At 49.7% G+C, this 18,165-nt stretch overlaps 1 protein-coding gene across 2 annotated transcripts in view; it reads left to right on the top strand.

Annotated features, from left to right (window-relative positions):
* The first annotated feature begins 789 nt into the window (after positions 1–789).
* The window catches only part of ABR (ABR activator of RhoGEF and GTPase), a 172,576-nt gene continuing 155,200 nt past the window's right edge, over positions 790–18,165 (top strand). Inside the window, exon 1 of one of the 2 annotated variants that reach the window (XM_045773297.2) lies at positions 790–2,032. In XM_045773297.2, coding sequence (XP_045629253.1) covers positions 1,012–2,032 — 1,021 coding nt within the window. In that variant the 5' untranslated portion in view covers positions 790–1,011. The remainder of the gene's footprint in view (positions 2,033–18,165) is intronic. The other variant, XM_045773296.2, reaches the window with a different exon arrangement.

Here is an 18,165-nt window from a genome sequence, read left to right on the forward strand (position 1 = left end):
AGGTGGAATGAAGGGCGTTCTTAGATGCCCAAGTGTCTAAGGCTCCTGCCGCCATGGTTTGATTCAGTCAGGCGGGAGTACTCTCAGCTTTTAAGTCACAGGGGCCTCTAGCAGAGCCACTTGGAACTGTCACCCTTGCCCATTTCTCCCCCGGAAAAGCTCTAGCGAGCATTGGAGAGAGTGCAAAACCCAAAGTTCACTCCCCAGTTTGGATTAAATAGCTCTGTGATCTTGGACACGTTAGTTCAAGGCGCTGAATAAACCTGGGTGAGGATAACCCCCCGGGTCAGCGAACCGCTCCCTTTGACACCTGCCCTCGCAGCCGCGCCACCTCGCCTTTCCCCCACCTTCTCCTTCCCGCCCCAAGGCGCCGCGCTGGCTCTGGGCAGACGAGGCTGCGGAGAGCCGGGCGGCGGGAGGTTGGCTGGGAGCCCGGGGCGCCCCCGCGCGCTCCCTCACCGGGGCTCCCGCCTCCCCCGGCCGCGCGGCCCCGCGCTCGGATGCAGGGAGCCAGCGCGGGCAGCGCGCGGCTGCGGGAGCGGCGCCGCCGAGGCGGCGGGCAAGGTGCGAGCCCGGCCTACCGCGGTCAGCTCCGAGTGTCGCGGGCGCCGCTCCGAGGGGCGCCGGGAGGGGCCGGGCCGGGCGCCACCGAGGCTCCGCCCCCCCCCCCCCCCGCGGCTCTCCCGCAGCCCCGAGCCCGCGGGGCGCCTGGCCGGGCGGCGGGAGCTGCAGACCGCCAGCTCGGCGCTCCTGCCCGGGGCGGGCCCAGGGCCCCCAGACGCCCGCCTCCACCGCGGGTGGCCGCTTACGTCAGGGAGGCGAAACCCAGAAGAAGGGGAAAAAAAAGGCACAAGGGCGGAAGGGGAAAAACTTTTATTTTTTCTCCTATTCTGGGGCCGAAGTGAAGGGTAGGCGACTGCGCCAGCGCGAGCTTCCGGGAAAAGGCCGGCGCGACCCCAGCCTCCTGCGCGCGGCGGAGCCGGGTCCGGGAGGCCCGAAGGGGCGGCCGCCATGTGGGACCCTCGGGACTTTGAGCGCCACTGGCAGGACGAGTTCCCCGGGGAGGAGGCACCAGTCATGCGGCTGGACTCGGTGCTGGACATGGAGCGGGAGCTGGAGCGCTGCAAACTCAACCTGAAGCGGCTGCAACAGGTGTTGGCTGAGGAGAAGTTCAAAGTCTCCTACCTGCAGGCGGCCCTGGCCGGGGAGAAGCGGGACCTGGGCTGCGGGCGCTTGGAGGGCGGAGACGGCGACAGCCGGGGAGCTAGGGCAGAGGAGCCGGCGCCGCGCGAGAAGGAGGGCGCCGCGGGCGGCGGCGGAGACCACCCAGGCCCCTGGCGACCGGACCCGGAGGTGGCGGCGAAGGCCGAGACTGCCCCCTACGCGTGCCCGGACCTTCCCATCCGGCCCGGGCCGGCGGGGGCCGGGGGCGCGGTGCTCAGCTTGACCGCCGCCATCCACCAGCAGCTGCTGCAGCCTCGCCTCCTCTTCAGGCTCCAGGAGGACCGCGCGCCCCCCGGCCACGATGACACAGTCCCCAGCGCCCAGGGAGAGGAGTTGTCCTCCGGGACCCGCGCGGGGCGGGGCTCGGAGGAGGGCGAGCCGGACGCTTCGGTCGCAGATGATGGGGACAACAGCAGTGACCACGACTTCGAGATGGTGGATTTGAACGAGAAATTCGTTCTCGGTCACTTACTCGTGGCCCCCTGCCGGTTCGGGGCCCGCGATGAGGCCGAAAAGCCGGCGCGGGCGGGCAGCCCCCATCGCTGGATGCACCTGATCCCCGGGGGCCGGCGGCAGCAGCGCCGGAGCCGCGACCTGGAGCAGCTGGAGGAGGAGGCCAAGGACGGGCGGAGCTCGCCCCTGGCCACGGAGGAGCACCCCCGGCGCGGGGCTCGCGAGCACCTCCCGCCGTGGCGGCGTAAGAGGTTCCTGCGGGTGCCGGAGCGGGACTCGCCCAGCCACAGCTCTCCGGAGAGGGGCAGTGACTGCAGCCACAACAGCTCGGACCACGAGGACGGCTTCTCTGCAGGTAGGCGCACCCCTCGCGCATCCCGGGGGCTCCTGGCCCCTTCCGGGACCCCTCCCTGGCATACTTTGTTGGTCCTGTTTAACGTAAGGCGCTTGGGAAGAAGGGAGATAAAATGTATCTGTTTACCTTGAAACCACTTGTAGAACTGGGAAGGAAAAAAAAAAAAAAGATTGTGCAACATGATTTCGCCTTGGGCGAGTTTATGAAAATAAGCAGTATGGCGACGCCAGGGGGTGATGGAATGGTGTGCTTGGCTAGACCATGGGAGGAATCCTCAGCCCTTATGCTCTGACTATGGTAACATCACCGCCCTCCTTCCCTCCAACTCATCTTCCACAGGTCGGTAAGATTCCTTTGCACCACATGGTAGTACCTTTCCCTGCACAAACTACAACAGCTCCCCATTTCCCCCAGATTCCTTGATGTGAAAGTTTAAATCTTGCACGTAATTCTACGAACTTTTCTCTCATCTTTCCCAGCCTGTATCTTGTGTTCTGGCCAAACTGAAACATCCTCTCACTCCGGGAAAGGTACATAATCCTCACTGCCCCCTCCCTTTGCTGGCTCCCCCTTTCCTAGAAGGCTGCACCTGACCTGTCAGCTTCCAGGAGCCTGAGTGGGAAGGGGAGGGCATAGAATCATAGTTTTCAAGCTGGCCTGGTGCCCAGAGATCATGTCTAATGCAATGTCTTCATTTGACGAAGGAGAAAACTGAAGATCAGAAAGATTAAGTGCTTGTTGACGTGAGTTGAGACTCCACTTGGGGTTTCTGTCATTTGTTGTTCCCCTGACATCTGCCCTCTATTTTGAGGGCAGGACCTGGTCCTAGCCATCTTCGAATCCCCTTGTGGCAGTCAGTATGGTGCCTTGCACGTAGTAAGTGCTCACTAAATATTTCTTGAATAAATGGATGACTGCACTGAACTGAATGTCTCCCAGCCACCGAACTCCTCAAAAGTCAGGGAGTGGGGATGGGGCTGAGGAGGAAAGGACAGATAGGGATGTGAGGATGGCCTGTGACTGCTCCTTTGCTGCCCCTGGAACCGTCAGGGTCTCCTCAGTCATAGGGAAAGCATAAATTGATGTCTAGTTGAGTCAAGCCTTGATCAGGAACTTAAGATGCCTTCCTGCTCAGTGAAGGAGAAAAAAAAAAAAAAAAGAAATCACTGATGCTGGGATTGTTCCAAAATCTCCATTATTAGATCTTATCTGGGTGAGTTTGCATTTGAATGAAAAACTGTCCACTTTGCTAAAAGCACATTTGGAAGGTCCATCAAGTCATCCGTTGTGATCAATTACACTTATTCATTAGCCGAGATTGGCCGCTTTTCCCATAGGTAATGTTTTTGCTGCCCATGCTAGTAACATTTTTATGTGCCCCTTTAACTTAAGGGAAGAGTCTGAAGATTTCACTCTAGTGCCAAGTTCCAAATACTGTATGGCAGCTACCCCAGCGGCCCAGAGCTGCTCCAGAGTTGGCTCCAATCCCGTCTTCCTGGAGACCCACATCAATCACCCCTTCAGGTATGCTCAATGTGCTGGATTTTCCCCAGGGGGTTATTTTTATTTCATGCGCTCTCTCTTCTCTCCCTAAGGGCATTCTAGCACAAAGAGCATCTTGATGCAGATTAGGAATTAGCATTCCTTCTGGTGTAATGAATTACAAAAGGTGCCTGCTCTGGGTGGACCAATGATAAAAAGATTTTCCTTCCTCTAGATGGAAGACTCTGGCCCAGTCACAGGTTTGGCACTTGGTGGCTTTGGCTAGTGGTGCCTGGGCTGTAATTTTAGGCCTCTCTCCAGGACCCCTCTGCAGGGCAGGCTTGTGGATGAAACCCTTGGACAGCTGTTTGTTGGGGCCCTGCCTCCACAACCTCCCCAGTGAGGAAGTGACTGGGGGTGAACATGCGTATGTGTACATGCGTGCACACACGTACACACGTGTGCCTATGCACGTATACACATGTGCACACAATCACGTACATGTGTGCATGTGCACACGGTCTAGGAGAAAGAGCCGTCAGACTACAGAGAATCACTAGAATGGATGGAGTAAGGGCAGGGCTTCTCACCTGGTGGGTGACAGCCCACTGAAATCAGTGTAGTGGGGAATGAAAGCATTGAGAGGCTCTCCTTGGCCACTCTTGGCCATGCCTGCTTTATTTTTCTCCATAGCACTCACCTAATTACTGCTTCAGATGCTACGATTTTGCGTGTTGATCTTATCCACTCTCTCTCCTGTAAAATCCAAGAGGGCAAGAATTTTTTATCTTTTTCATCCACTGACATAATCCCAAAGCCTAGAACAGTGTCGAACACATGTTAGGTATTCCATAAATATTTGTTGAGTGATATATTTTTTAAAGATTTTACTTAAGTTTGAGAGAAAGAGCGCTTGGGCACATACACAAGGAGAAAGGGACAGAGAGAGAAGCAGACTCCCCGCTGAGCAGGGCGCCCGATGCAGGACTTGATCCCAGGACCCTGGGACCATGACCTGAGCTGAAGGCAGATGCTTAACTGACTGAACCACCCAGGCTCAATGATATATTTTTTAATAGGATGGAATAGAAGAGAAAACATGGGAATGAATTGCTCTGGGTAATGGTGAGTATTTTCTGTTTTAAAACTTTGTTTCAATTATGTGTGAGTGTATATTGGGTCCTGATGTAGAATGTATTTCTTGCTGTGGATTGGACAAAAAGGTTTGAAAATGCTGATAAAGGCTATGAGCTTTGAAGCTAGACTGTTCGTGTGTACTTGGGAGAAGTTATTTGAATTTTCTCTGTCTCCGTTTCCTCATCTGTAAAATGAGACTAATAAACACTACTGCTTACATCATACCGTTGATATGAGTAATAAATGGGATTTTGTTTCTAAAGGGCTTTGAACACGTCTTGACACATAGTAGGCACCCACAGTGTTAACTAACCATGACTACAGGTCATTTTCTTTGAGTTGATGCTTCAAAGATTCTCATTCCCAGACCATTCTGAATCACAGATGGTTTGGTTTTCTATGATGCATGTGTTTTTTTTCCTGCTTGGCTCTGGCTCTTTCTAGAAACTTCTGGCAGCAAGGCAGAACCCAGGGCCAAGTCTTGGCTAAGAGGCTCTCTTGCTGGCTTGGCCCTCATGTTTCTCCTTCTTCACCAGCAATCATGCCCATTATTTGTATTCAGAGATCCTCAATTGAATGTTGGGTTTTATTGGGCTGTTCAGTCTCAAGATCATAAGGAGAGAGAGCCACAGGAGAGCCACATAAAAAGACCCAGAGGCAAAGCTGTGCCCCTCCTTGGAAAAGGACCATATTCTCTTATAAGAGGTAGATTCCCATAAAAAGACACATTTGGATCTGTTTCTACACATAGTAGCCAAACGTGAGTATAAGTTAGAATGCCAGTTCTTTTTTTTTTTTTATCTTTTTTAAAAAATATTTTATTATTTATTTGTTTGACACAGAGAGAGAGAGCAAGAGAGAGAGAGCACAAGCAGTGGGAGCAGCAGAGGGAGAGGGAGAAATAGCTCTCTGCTGAGCAGGGAGTCCGACTTGGGACTCAGTCCCAGGACCCTTGGGATCATGACCTGAGCCAAAGGCAGACACTTAATCGACTGAGCCACCCAGGCACCCCTGTGTGCATTATTATTATTATTTTCTTCATCGCTAAAGTCCCAGCAGATCCCAGTCCATCTGCTGCTGGGGTTAACCATCAGGGCTGCTACCCACCCATGTCGCTCCTTGGTGGCCTTGGCCTTGCAGGGGAACAGACCACCTGCTGGATTTTAGATCTCCCCTCGTGGGGCGGTCTTGGGCAGGCAGAGCTCCATGCCCACATGCAGAGGCCTGGTATTTTCTCTTTCATGGTGACATGCTCCCATGCCCCTCCTGCCACAGAGGTTGGATGACGTGTCCTTCTCGAGGCTTCTGCATCCCTGCTGTAGCCTGTGGCATCCCCTGTGTCATATCTGTACTCCTTGTGCACCAAAGTACACTCTTCTAACAAAGCCCAAAGGTGGCTTTTCAACGTCAGGCATCCTCTTGACTGGCAAACTATTCATCTGATATTCTGGTTGTAGTTCAGATGACCAAGTAAATATCATTAGTATTTTAAGTTGGCCGCATTTTCTTCTTGCCTTAAACTCTGCTTGGTGGAGGGCAAGAGGTCTCTGTTTTGACTGGCCCTTGAAATCCATTCATTTGTTTATTCATCTGTTCCACTCAACAAGAATTTATCGAGGTCTTACTTCATGCCAGGTCTGTGTTAAGGCCCAGGAGCGCAAAAGTCAGTGACCTGCCTTTATGATTCTCACGAACCCTTTGGCTCCTGGGGTAGAAACTGTATGTTTTTAGATAAAGAAACAGCTTTGCATCAGGTAATGTGGTACATCCTGAAAGGAATGACTAAGGACTGTGCATCTGATTCTTAGTGACATCCGAGAGTCTAGAAGAGGAAGAGATCTTAGAGTAGGTCTCCTCCTGCCCCTCTCCAGACAGAGCCCTGGAGACCTTTCAAGGTCACACACTTAATGACCCTCAAGGCTGGGCCCACGAACCAGGACGAAGCTCTTTCCATTGTCCTGTGGCCTTTTCTTTCCTAGATTTGAAGCAGAGCACTCTAAAGACATAAATTCTGTCAAAGTCATCGTGATAGGAGCAGTAGACCACCTCCTTTAGCCTCCCAGCCATCCAAGGGGGTGGAGATTACTAGTGCCAGTTTATAGGTAAGGTGCTGAGGCTAGGAGAGGTAAAGAAATGTACCAGTCTCCAGCAGCTTGTGATGGAATCAGCTTGAACTCAGGTCAGTCTTACAAAGACCACACTCTTTAACTTCCAGCCTTTAGTGCTGTCCTGGGCCAGCTGTAGAATTCTAGATTTCTGTACTTGGGAGGCCCTGCCATCAGATTCTGCCATGCTGCTAAAGGAGATTTTTTTATTTTTAATCTGCATGGGAAGTGCACTTCCTGAGGTGCTCATATTACCTAAATCATTTGTAACCTGATGGGTTTTCCCCTTCCCCGCCAGTGACTAATGAGATTTTAGCTCCAGGAAGAATTCCTTGTGTTCAGTGGATATATCTGAATAACTTAGTTCAAGTATTGAGTTTTCAGCCTTAGCTGGGCTAGAGTAATTTTTTTTCCGTTCCCTGGTGCAGAGAGATATTAAAACACTATCTGAGACACATGAGCCGCTGGTTGGCTGTGATTCATTTGTCACTGGAGCTGACATTGCGTCACTGTGTGCTTGGTTTCTCAGTGCTTGCTTCCCTCCACCCCTCACCCCCACCCTCTCGGCACTATCTCACCTCAAGAGCCCTGGACCAGCCAGCCAGGGAGTATGGGTAGGTTCGCTGAACAAGTCCTTCCTCCTCTACACATAGTAAACACAACCAAGGCTCCAAACTTTTCCTCGTCTATTTGGTTTTCTTCTGGTTAAGAGAGTATTCACAAAGCAATGGACTCTATACTTGGTTCTGGATCTTTATGTTTGAAAATCAGGATCTTGACATATTTTCCTGGCTTTGAAATAATGGTACAGACATATTCCTCATCTGAAAAACGGAGCTGTTGGGAACCAGCTTATGGGGTTGTGAGGCTTACATTGGGTAAGTTACTGACTCTCTCTAAGCCCCAGGTTCCTTGTCTGCCAGATGTGGGTGATGATAGGACTGTGTCGTAGACGTGCTGTGAAGCATAAATGAGATAAGTGTGTGGAGAGTGCATAGCCCAGGGTCAGGCACATAAGCGTTTAATAAAGCTTGGTGGTGGTGGTATTGCTCTAAGTTCAGGCCACAGCTCACACTCCTGTCTCTTCATGTAATGAAGTTCCCCCAGCCTCTTCTTCTGTTTCTTTCCCTCCTGTCTTATTCCCTCCAGGTCTACAGGTGTTTTGCTCCTTTGGAGGGAGACAAGCTTTCTTCTTCCTTTTTTTCTTTCTTTTTTTAAAGATTTATCTATTTATTTTGGAGAGAAAGAGGGAAAGCATGCATGGGGGGACGGGCATAGGGAGAGGGAAAGGGAGAGAAACAGACTCCCAGATGAGCACAGATCCCGCCATGCCATGGGGCTCAATCTCACAACCCCGAGATCATGACCCGAGCTGGAACCAAGAGTTGGACATCCATCCGACAGAGCTCCCCTGGCACCCCAAGCTCTCTGGTTCCTTTGTGGTCCCTGCTCCTTCCCCAGTCAATCCCTGTTTTCCCTGACATCTACAAAACCGTCATCTGGCTTCTCTTTATTTCCTACTCTCTACCCACTTGCTTTCGGCCAATGCTCATTCCTGCCAGTGTCTTTTCCTTTGCTCTTTCTGGCATTTGAGATGCCTTTCCATCCCCTCCCACCCAGTCACAAAGCCAACCCTTCCTTGAAAGCCTGGCTTTCTCTAGAAACTTGTGTTAAGATATGGGTTTGCTGCATATGACAAAACCCAAAAAATAGTTTAAGCAAGATAGAAGTTTATTTCCTTTTCAAGTAAAAGAATGCCACAAGCAAGCAGTCCATGGAGAATATGGTGACTCCATGATCATCAGGAATTTGGGCTTCTTTTGTATTCATGCTTTTCTCTCTCAGGGTTGCCTTGTGGTCCAAAATAGCTGCTGGGAATCCAGCCATCACGCTCATGTTTCAGATGAGAATTAGAAGAAAGGGAGGAAGGACACATGAGTGAGTGGCAGCTGTTGGTCTGCCTTTTAAGGCACTTTCCTGGTAGCCTCTCCTAACAATTTCTGTGTAGATTGCATTAGCCACCTCTAGCTACAAGGGAAGCTGGGAAATGTAGTATTTTATCTGGGCATATGGCCACCTCAAATAAAATAGGGGCTCTGTTACAAGGAAAAATGCAGGAATTGATATTGAGTAGGCAGCTAGCAGCCTCTGGCACAAGCCTTTTCCAACTACTCCAGCCCATCTTGTGGTTCTTAGAGTGAGACCCACACTCACACAATTGTCGTATTATTGTGCCCTCTATTAATTCATTGACCCAACGAACAAATGACTGAACCCCTGCTCTGTGCAAGGCACAATGCCTTTTATGTGTTTACCGTGAAGTGTTGCTTTCCAACCCAGAGGTTAGCTTGGCTGCTTGAGAGCAGCCCCAGGCTTGTGCCTCTTTTTTTCTTGCTCACAGTATCCTTCACAGGGCTGGGCCCAGGGCAGGCGCTTGATAAATACCTGGTTGATTTTGGAATATCACAAATGGGAAGTTCGGTGAAAAAATAAATCCCCCACCTCAGTACTGGGCTGGAAAATTCTGGCTGTGTAAGGCTTGTTTGTGGCTCATCGTGGGTTCGAGGAGCGTGGGGCACGAGTCATCTCTAAACATCAGGGCTGCGTTGTAGTCACATGGATTTGTCCAGGTGTTGGGGCAGGCGTGGCTGTTTTGGAGACCGGACGAGTCTGTATACCAAACTGGAATTACAAGCAGAAATCTCCGTGCCCACCTGGCTTGCTTGACCGCCGCTGGGCGTAGCTGTATTTACCCGGCGCGAGTCTCGCTCAGTCTGTCTGCGCTGCGTAGCTGCAGACTCGACCTGCAGTCGTTCTGCAGTGAGCGTGGGCTCCGGTTCCTGTTGCTGTCTTCCCGTGTGCTCCGTGCTCTAGCCCGCCTGAGACGAGACCGTCTGAAGGGAGCTTGCCTAGAGCCTAGGTCACGTCTTGTGGCTGCTGAGAAAATGATGGTTTTAAAATTTTATTGGCACTTAGGAGGAGGGAGGACCTGAACGTGCTTAGCAGCCAGTACCTGCAAGGCGCTGCGTTAAGCGTTTAACTTGCACGATCACGTATGATACTCACAACAGTCTACTGTTCTTTACCACTCTTCTCATTTGGCAGAGGAGGAAACTGAGGCTCTGACCAGTGACCTCACAAGCCCAGGTTCCCTTAGGGCTCAGGGGTGGGGTTATTTTTTTCTCCTGTTTAAAAAATTAATTACTTATTTTTATTGAGAGATAATTCACATCATATAAAACTCACCCTTGTAAAGTGTACAGTCATGAGTTTTTAGTATATTCACAAAGTTGCGCAACCGTCCCTCGTCTCTAATGGCAGACCATTTCCATCAGGGGGACCCTGTTTGAGTCCTAGGCTTCTACTGTGACCACACCAGTTCCTCTTCTAACTCGCCACAGGCAGAGATTTAAAATAACTCGGCCCGATTGGGGGGGGGGGGGACATTAGAGCGCGTTTGGGTGAGATACGGGGCAGGAAAGGGCCATCTGTTTCTTCAGTTGCTTTCCCGTCATTGCGATGGTCCTGGTGTCCCTTTGAGTTCCCCCTGGGCTGCACCCCACCCTGTCTGTGTTTCCTAGACTTGGGGTAGAGGGGCAGAACACCCCCAACTTGAGTCCCACGCGCACCCGTCATTCCTGCCCTGGGGTTGTGGCTGGCAGGGTGAGAGGCGCCCTTGCTCTGACCTGTGTCTTATTTGCCTTTGTAGCCCCAGAATGTCACAGCACATATAGGATGTGCTCGAACAATGTTGATGAGTATCTAGACTTTCATTTCATTGCCCCTGATGCAAACCAGCGCAATAACGGATTGTTCCGGGATTGTTCCGCCTCCGGCCTCAGCCTTTCTCCTCCAGCCACAGGAAAGCCAAAGGGATTGCTGTCCCCACTAAATCTAATTATGCACCCCCTGCTTGCATTCTTCAATGACTCTCTGCCACCTACAAAGTAAAATCGGAGCTTCTTAGATGCAAACGTATCCAGCCTTTCGCAGTGATCCGGTCCACCCTCATCTCCTCCCTCCCCCACCCAGCACAGACAGACACTTGACGCTCCAGCAATACGGAGCTGCTTGTAGTTTCCAAACGTACCTTGCATACTTGTTCCTCTGCGCGTGCTACACCCTTTCCCTGGAATGCCCTTTCCATACTTGCCTGTATGACAAAGTACTGGTCATCATTCCTCAGGTCTCAGCTTGAGGGCTACTTGATCCATAAAGCTTCCCCTGCTTTCTTCTGTAGATCTGAGAGCCGGGTGTCAGGAGTGCACTTGGCTGCAGATAAGAGAAAACTGCCATAATGACTCTGGTATGCAGAATACTGGCCCCCAAATATGTTCATGTCCCAATCCCCAGAACCTATGAGTATGTTGTTACCTTACAGGGCAAAAGGAACTTCGCAGATGTGATCAAGTTAAGGACTTTGAGAGGCCCCTGAGTGGCTCATTTGGGTAAGCGTCCAACTCTGGATTTCAGCTCAGGTCATGATCTCAGGGTCATAAGATCAAGCCCCACGTCCGGCTCCACACTCAGTGTGGAGTCTGCTTGAGATTCTCTCTCTCCCTCTGCCCCTTCTGCCACTCAGGCATGTTCTGTTCCTCAAAAAAAAAAAAAAAAAAAAAAAAATTAAGGACCTTAACATGGGGAAATAATTCTGGATTATCCAGGTGGGCCCAATGCAGTAATAAAGGTCTTAAAAATGGAAGGAGGCGGTAGCAGAGGTCAGAGTGATGCAATGTGCTAAGGACCGAGCTCACTGTTGCTTGCTTTGAAGAGGAAGGAAGGGGGCCTTGAGCCAAGCAGTATGAGCAGCCTCTAGAAACTAGAAGAAGGCAAGGGAACTAATTATCTTCTAGAGCCTTTGGAAATGAACCCAACCCTGCCAGCACCTTGATTTGGGCCAGTGTCAGACCCTGTCAGACTTCTCCCCTAGAGAAGAAAAACAATACATTGGTATTGTTTTAAGTCACAGAACTTGTGATAATTTGTTAATGGCCATAGAAATTAATACAATGACTTGACCAGATAGAGATTTGTTTTCCTCCAGTCCTAAGAACTCCAGAGGCAGGCTTTCCGGGATGGCTTAGCAGTGTACTCAGGGGCCCAGACGTTCCCCATTACGTAGCAGGAAGGTGTTTGTTCTCTTGCTAGCTGCCTCGGGGTTAACAAAAATCTGCTGCGTCACCAGATGTGTGCTCGTGTTTCAGAGAGGGAGTAGGGCGCAGAGGGCTGTAGCGATCACGCTGGCTGCCGCTTTAAAAAGCCCCCCCCCCCCCTACCTAGCAACGGCTGCTTTCCTGCTATTGGCCAACATCACGCGGCCGCCGGCGGCCTCGGCTGCCGTCAGCTGCAGGGAGGGCTGGGGGGTCAGGGAGTTCAGCTCTTCGGTCTCTGTTGTGAAGATCATTAAGGAGAGAAGGAGACTGTGATTGGTTTTGGGGAACCCAGCCCCGTGTTAGTCACACAGCTCTGCCTTGCACTTTGTACACTTACTCATTTGAGCCATTATAATACAGTGTGAAAAAGGTTTGCCTCTCTGTCTCCCCTCACTGGATTCTAAACCCTTCAAGTGTTGTGTGTTAGAAAAGGACTACTTTTTAAGAAATTCTAGTCTCCCTGCCCCTAACACAATGCTGGCGTATTGTATTTGGGGTTTTTGTTTGTTTGTTTGTTTTAAAGATTTTATTTATTTGAGAGAGAGAATGAGTTGGGGGGAGGGGCAGAGAGCGAAGCAGACGCCCTGCAGAGCAGGGAGCTCAACACGGACTCGATCCCAGGCCCATGGGGTCATGACCTGAGCCGAAGGCAGACACTAACTGACTGAGCCACCCAGGTGCCCTGGTGTATTGTATTTGTTAAACAAATAAAAGAATGATTGTGTATTTTCAAGAATTTTGTGGGATTTGGGCCACTTGGGCAGACTGTTGGGGTCTCAGTATTTAAAGACCTTTTACTTTTTTCTCCTCCTCTTCTTCTTTGCTTTTAGATTTATTTATTTATTTTGAGAGAGAGAGAATGCGTGCAAGTGGGGGAGGGGCAGAGGGAGAGGGGGAGAATCTCAAGCAGACTCCCCACTGAGCGCCGAGCCCCATGAAGCAGGGCTCCATCTCATGACCCTGAGTCAAAATCAAGAGTCAAACGCTTAACCAACTGAGCCACCCAAGCACCCCTTCTTTGCTTCATCTCTTCCTCTCCCTTCTCCTCTTTTTCGGGGGCCAGTAGGACCAACTGATAAGACATATTCTAGAACCATTATTTTCAAGGGCTGTGGTTTTTCTTCCAGAGGCCATTTTCAAACTTCAGATGCCCCCGAGGAGATGTTGACGTGTGCTTTCTAGCTTACTACCCTGTCTGCCTGTCCACGAGTTCAGAATCTGCCATGCTGTGCCCCTTTTCCTAATGGGAGGCTGTTGTTTCCTGAAGGTGGACAATTCAGAAAAAGGATAATACTTCTAACCTGGCCAACTAATGGAGGCCTGTGCTAGTCATTAGGATCGTAAACTAAATATTTTGATTCCCCCTTGCTTTCCAGGAGCATGGTGGGTAGGATTACATTCCTGGTTCCCTTGAAATTGGGTAGAGACCTTTGCCTAGTTCTAACCTGTGAGTTTGAATGGAAGTGATGTGTGCAACTTCTGCCCCAGAGCATTTAATGCTGGTATGAGACCTCTCTTCCCTTTGCTACTGGAATGTACAGTGATTCAGCGGGTGACTGGTCAGTCAGCCTGGGTCCTAGAGGGAGGGCAGTACAGAGCAGAGCTCCCAGTCAATCCTCAATGGACACGTACTAGAGTGAAAAATAAACGATTGCTATTTTAAGCCACTGAAACGTTTGGTCTTCTTTGTTACTATAGCATTACCTGGTTTGTCCTGACTGATACAAATATCTGACTTACATTCAGAAAGAAAAATGGCTCTTTGGAGCTTCAGAAATTGAAGTATTTTCCTCAAAACCTCTAAGTTCCTGGGGCACCTGACTGGCTCAGCCAGTAGAGCATGTGACTTCTAATGTCAGGGTCATGAATTCAAGCCCCATGTTGGGCATGGAGCCTATTTTTAAAAAAAGAAAAGAAAAGAAAGAAAGAAATGCATGCTCTCAGGCTCTACCCTGAACCTGCATTAAAACAAAACAAAACAAAACAAACCTCTGAGTTCCCTTCTCACTAAGACCAAACGGTAACCATAGCTGTTTGTTGGTATATATCAGAGGGTGGGTCTCAAAAATGTGAAAAACAATGTTAGAAATGCTCAATTGTTTCCCCATTGTTTTAGTCAGTGATTTGCCAGAAGGATTTATAAGACTCAATAGCAGATTATACTCATGGCTGAGATTTTTTACGGAGGATACAGAGCAAAGCAGCAAGAAAAATATATGCATCAACAGACACAAGAGAGGTCCAGCATTGGCTTTGATGTCCTCCCTTGTCTGAGGCCCTGTGGGAGCGCTCTCTTTCTAAAAGCAAACTGCAAAGACATACAGGGAATACCCGCTCCCAAAAAAGTCCGTTTGAGTCTTAAGGTTTGAGACTATTATTGGATGCTGGTCACATGAGCATATCCTGATAAACAACCAGCCATGGCCACCAAAAATAGGAACCCCAAAATGAAACCAAATGTACATCACCAATCTTGATGTGTGTGCCAAAGGACCAAACATGCCATCACAGCACGGCCCATTGTTCCAGGTGCAAAATCATGAAATCAGTAACATAGTGTGAGGGATACTAGCATTAAAAACCATGGAAACCAAGCTTTCCACAGTGTCATTGATCTGGTAGAATTTTAACTTTATTTGTGAGGGTAGAAGGCCTGAACGTCTAATTGTTCAGATCTCTGATAAATGTGATTTCCTCGGGGGTTTTCCACAAAGAGGGTGGGGTTGAGAAAAGTTTCAGAAGTGCAGTGCCATTTTCCAAGATCTTTGTTAATTAGACTTTGGGGGCCACTACTGGCCACCTACTCACCACTTACGCATTATTTCAAATCATAAAGATCAGATTTGTAAGCAGAAGTTTGAAATTATCAATCTGTAATTTGGGGACCACCTGACTATAATGAAATGGTTTTGCCATACTGAGTGTTTATTGGAAGTATATATTACACATACTTTATTGTCCATGAGACTGAGTATTATTAGTCCCATTCTCTACTACCAAGTCTAGAAACATTGAGTCACTTGTCCAAGTCACACAGCTAATAAAGGACAGAGCTAGGATTGGAACCCAGCTCTTTCTGGGCCCAAAGTTACTCTAGTACCATTCACCACTAACTCTTTTTTCTTCTTTTAAAGATTTTATTGTTTATTTGAGAGAGAGAAAGCATGAGCAGGGAGGAGTGGGAGAAGCAGACTCCCCACTGAGCAGGGAGCCCAACGTGGGGCTCCATCCCAGGACCCTGGGGATCGTGACCTGAGTTGACGGTAGATGCTTAACAGACTGTGCTACCCAGGTGCCTGTTTTCTTTGTTTTTTTTTTAAGCGAACTTTATAACCCACCATGGGGCTCCCACTCACAACCCCAAGATCAAGAGTCACATGCTTTACCAACCAACCCAGCCAAGTCTCCCTCGAACTCTTAATCTGTCTAGGCTACATCTCCTCACCTGTAAAAAAGGTGATTAGGCTAGAAGTTTTCCAGGCCTCCCCTTTACCAACACCAGTAAGTTAGATGAACTGGTGCTCTGTACCAAATAGTAGTTAAGAGCCTGGCTTTGAATCAGAGAAACCTGGGTTTGGATCTAGTCTGCAGGCCACTTGTTATTTTGTGCCCATGACCCAGTTACTTCACCCTTCTAGAAGCCTAAATTTTCTATTCTGTACAATGGGGATGATTATACCGCACCTGGTGTTGTAAAGATTAAACGAAATAATGTACAGAAAATATGTGGCACAGGGCCTGGCATCCAGTAAGCTCTGTGTAAATGCAAACAGCCACTGGTGTGATAGTCAAGAGCATACTGTCTAGGACCACACTGCATGTGTTCAAAGCCCAGCTCTGCCACCTCACTGTTAATTTATTTGTGCCTCAGTTTCCATATCTGTAGACTGAGGGTGACAATAACATGATAGCAATACCAAGTTAAGTTGGTATACAGATTAAATAACTTAATATATAAAGCCCTTAGGAAAGCACCTGACACACAGCATAGAATGTGTGCTGGTTAATTTTATGATTATCATCACAGTTATTACTGCTTTAGCCAGTACGTATTGCTGAAATTGACAGTAAGGGTGAAAAATGGTATGTGGCTTTTCTTGTTGCCTCGGCATATCCTTAACTGAAACCCAAGGCTTCTGGAAATCCTGCAGTTTGAATAATCCAAGAGCTGGAGCAGCGGAGCATCCAATTACGGATGCCTCGCAGCGGCAGCCCCGGGGAGGAAGGGGAGACCTCGGCACTGTCTAGCTGAGGTTGGTCCTATTACGGAGAAAGCCCTGCTTTGTTTGCAGCTGCCTTGTCTTCAGTTTGGCTGCATAATTGCGCCTTTTTGTTTTATTATAAAGCATCTCGAGGAATTCAGAGCCCCCTCCCGCTGATAGCAGTGAAAGCCACAGAGTGTCCGTCTCTAATGAGCCTCGGAGGCTCGGAGGGCCCTACCAAGGCAGCCAGGCAGGGAGCGCGCACACCGGCCCTGGCCGCTAGCCACCGGCTTCCTTTGAGCCCCGGCTGCCGCCACTCTGGACTTCATTATGGGGCTCCCTGAATATCCCCAGGATCCTCCATGCCTGTCCTCATTGTCTCAGAAGGGGACAGAGCTGCTTCCTGAATGCTGGGCTCGTTGGTAACCTTTGTGGGCTGGCAATGAGAAAACAGAAATTAATTATTCATATCAATGGGCCTGAAGGGGCTGTTGTTTGCAGAGCTGACTCCCTTCTGGCTACCAGACTCAGAACTCCCTAGGGCCTTGGGCCAGCAGGAAAGGGCACGGTCCTAGGAGACAGCTGCCCTGAGAGCGGGGGCGGCAGGTGGCTGGCCCTGGGCCACATGCCGTCTGTCCATGCACTTTGTTTGGGCTGCAGAGGGTTAAAACGAAAGGGAAACAATTTAAAATCCAGAAACTTTCCATAAAAATCTGGATTTCTGGCTTTTCTTGAAAGATGGGAAGATCTCGGTACCTGTGGAAATCATCAGGTCGTGCTGAGCCCTTCAGACCGGGCATGATTTCACCAATCGCCTCAGCTCTCGTCGGGTCCTCTTTCCTGCTCTCACTGTGAGGGGTGTGTGTATCGTGTAGCGAACAAGCAAGACTTGGGAGCTGGGCTGCTTGCCTGGCCTCACATCCTGCCTCTGCCACTTACGAGCTGTATAACCTTAAGCAAATTACTTAACTCCTGTGGGCCCCGGTTTCCTCATCTGCAAAATGGGGGTTATATTAATAGCTTACCCAATAAATGGGTGAGAACTGAGTGAGTGTAAGAGCTTAGAGCTGCCTGTCACATTAAAAGTGCTGTGTGGGTGTTAATAGCTACTAGTATTACACGACCGGCCTCGTGTTTTCAGCATCTGAGATTACCATCCTTGTGTTAGAGTTTTCTGTGGAAGAAGAAAATATATTTCTTTCCTAGTGTCGTCTTCACTCACCAAGGGGTCTTTCCTCCCTCCTCCAGCCCCTAATCTCAGCACCTTGGAGTAAGCCTTCAGAACAGTGCTACCCTCTAAAAAACCAACTCCAGCATGTCCATGGTTTAACAGGCAAAGTTTCTTCTGGTTCCTGTGACAGTGGAGGCAGGTGTTCCTGATGGGCAGGTTTGCTTCCCAGGCTCACTCAGAACCCAGGCTCCTGGACTTTTGTGCATGGGCCCTCCTCTAGGTCCTGGTAGTTCTCAGCTTCCAGAGGGCACTGGGCGACAAGAGAGTGAAGACACACATGCTTCTCAACTGTTCTTAACCTGGAAGTGATACCCATTTCTTTCGCTCGCATTGCACTGGCAGAGACAAGGCCTGTGTCCCCTCATAGACTCAGGGGTCCTGGCAAGTGTAGCCCCTAAGAGGCTGCTGCTTCCCGCCCCCCCCACCCCCACGCCCCTGACAGCCGTGCTCTGGGAAGGGGGCTGGGGCGGGAATCTTTGGTGGACCCTCAGCTGTCTTTGCTACCATAGTCATAGTAAAGACGCCCCAAGTCAACATCTCCCCGGGCTTGTTTCCTTGTTGCTACTTTTAGCTCGTGGAGAGTGACTGCCTTGTTTTTGTTTGTTGTCTGGTTTACTGCGGGCAGAAGGGGGGAAACAACCTTTTTATTTTTAATTTCACGCTTCAAATTCCTATACACCAGATGAGCATTGATTTAGGATATCAAAATTAGATTTGGGCAGTAGCATTTCATCTGAGTTACATATTTGGAGAGAAATGCCACTCAGTCATTGTGCTTATATATACATTGAGATAGCAGCCAACTTAGAGGAAAAAAGACACT

Source organism: Ursus americanus, chromosome 23 (genome assembly GCF_024610735.1).
Source record: "Ursus americanus isolate L20-20 chromosome 23, mUrsAme1.1.p, whole genome shotgun sequence".
NCBI lineage: Eukaryota > Metazoa > Chordata > Mammalia > Carnivora > Ursidae > Ursus > Ursus americanus.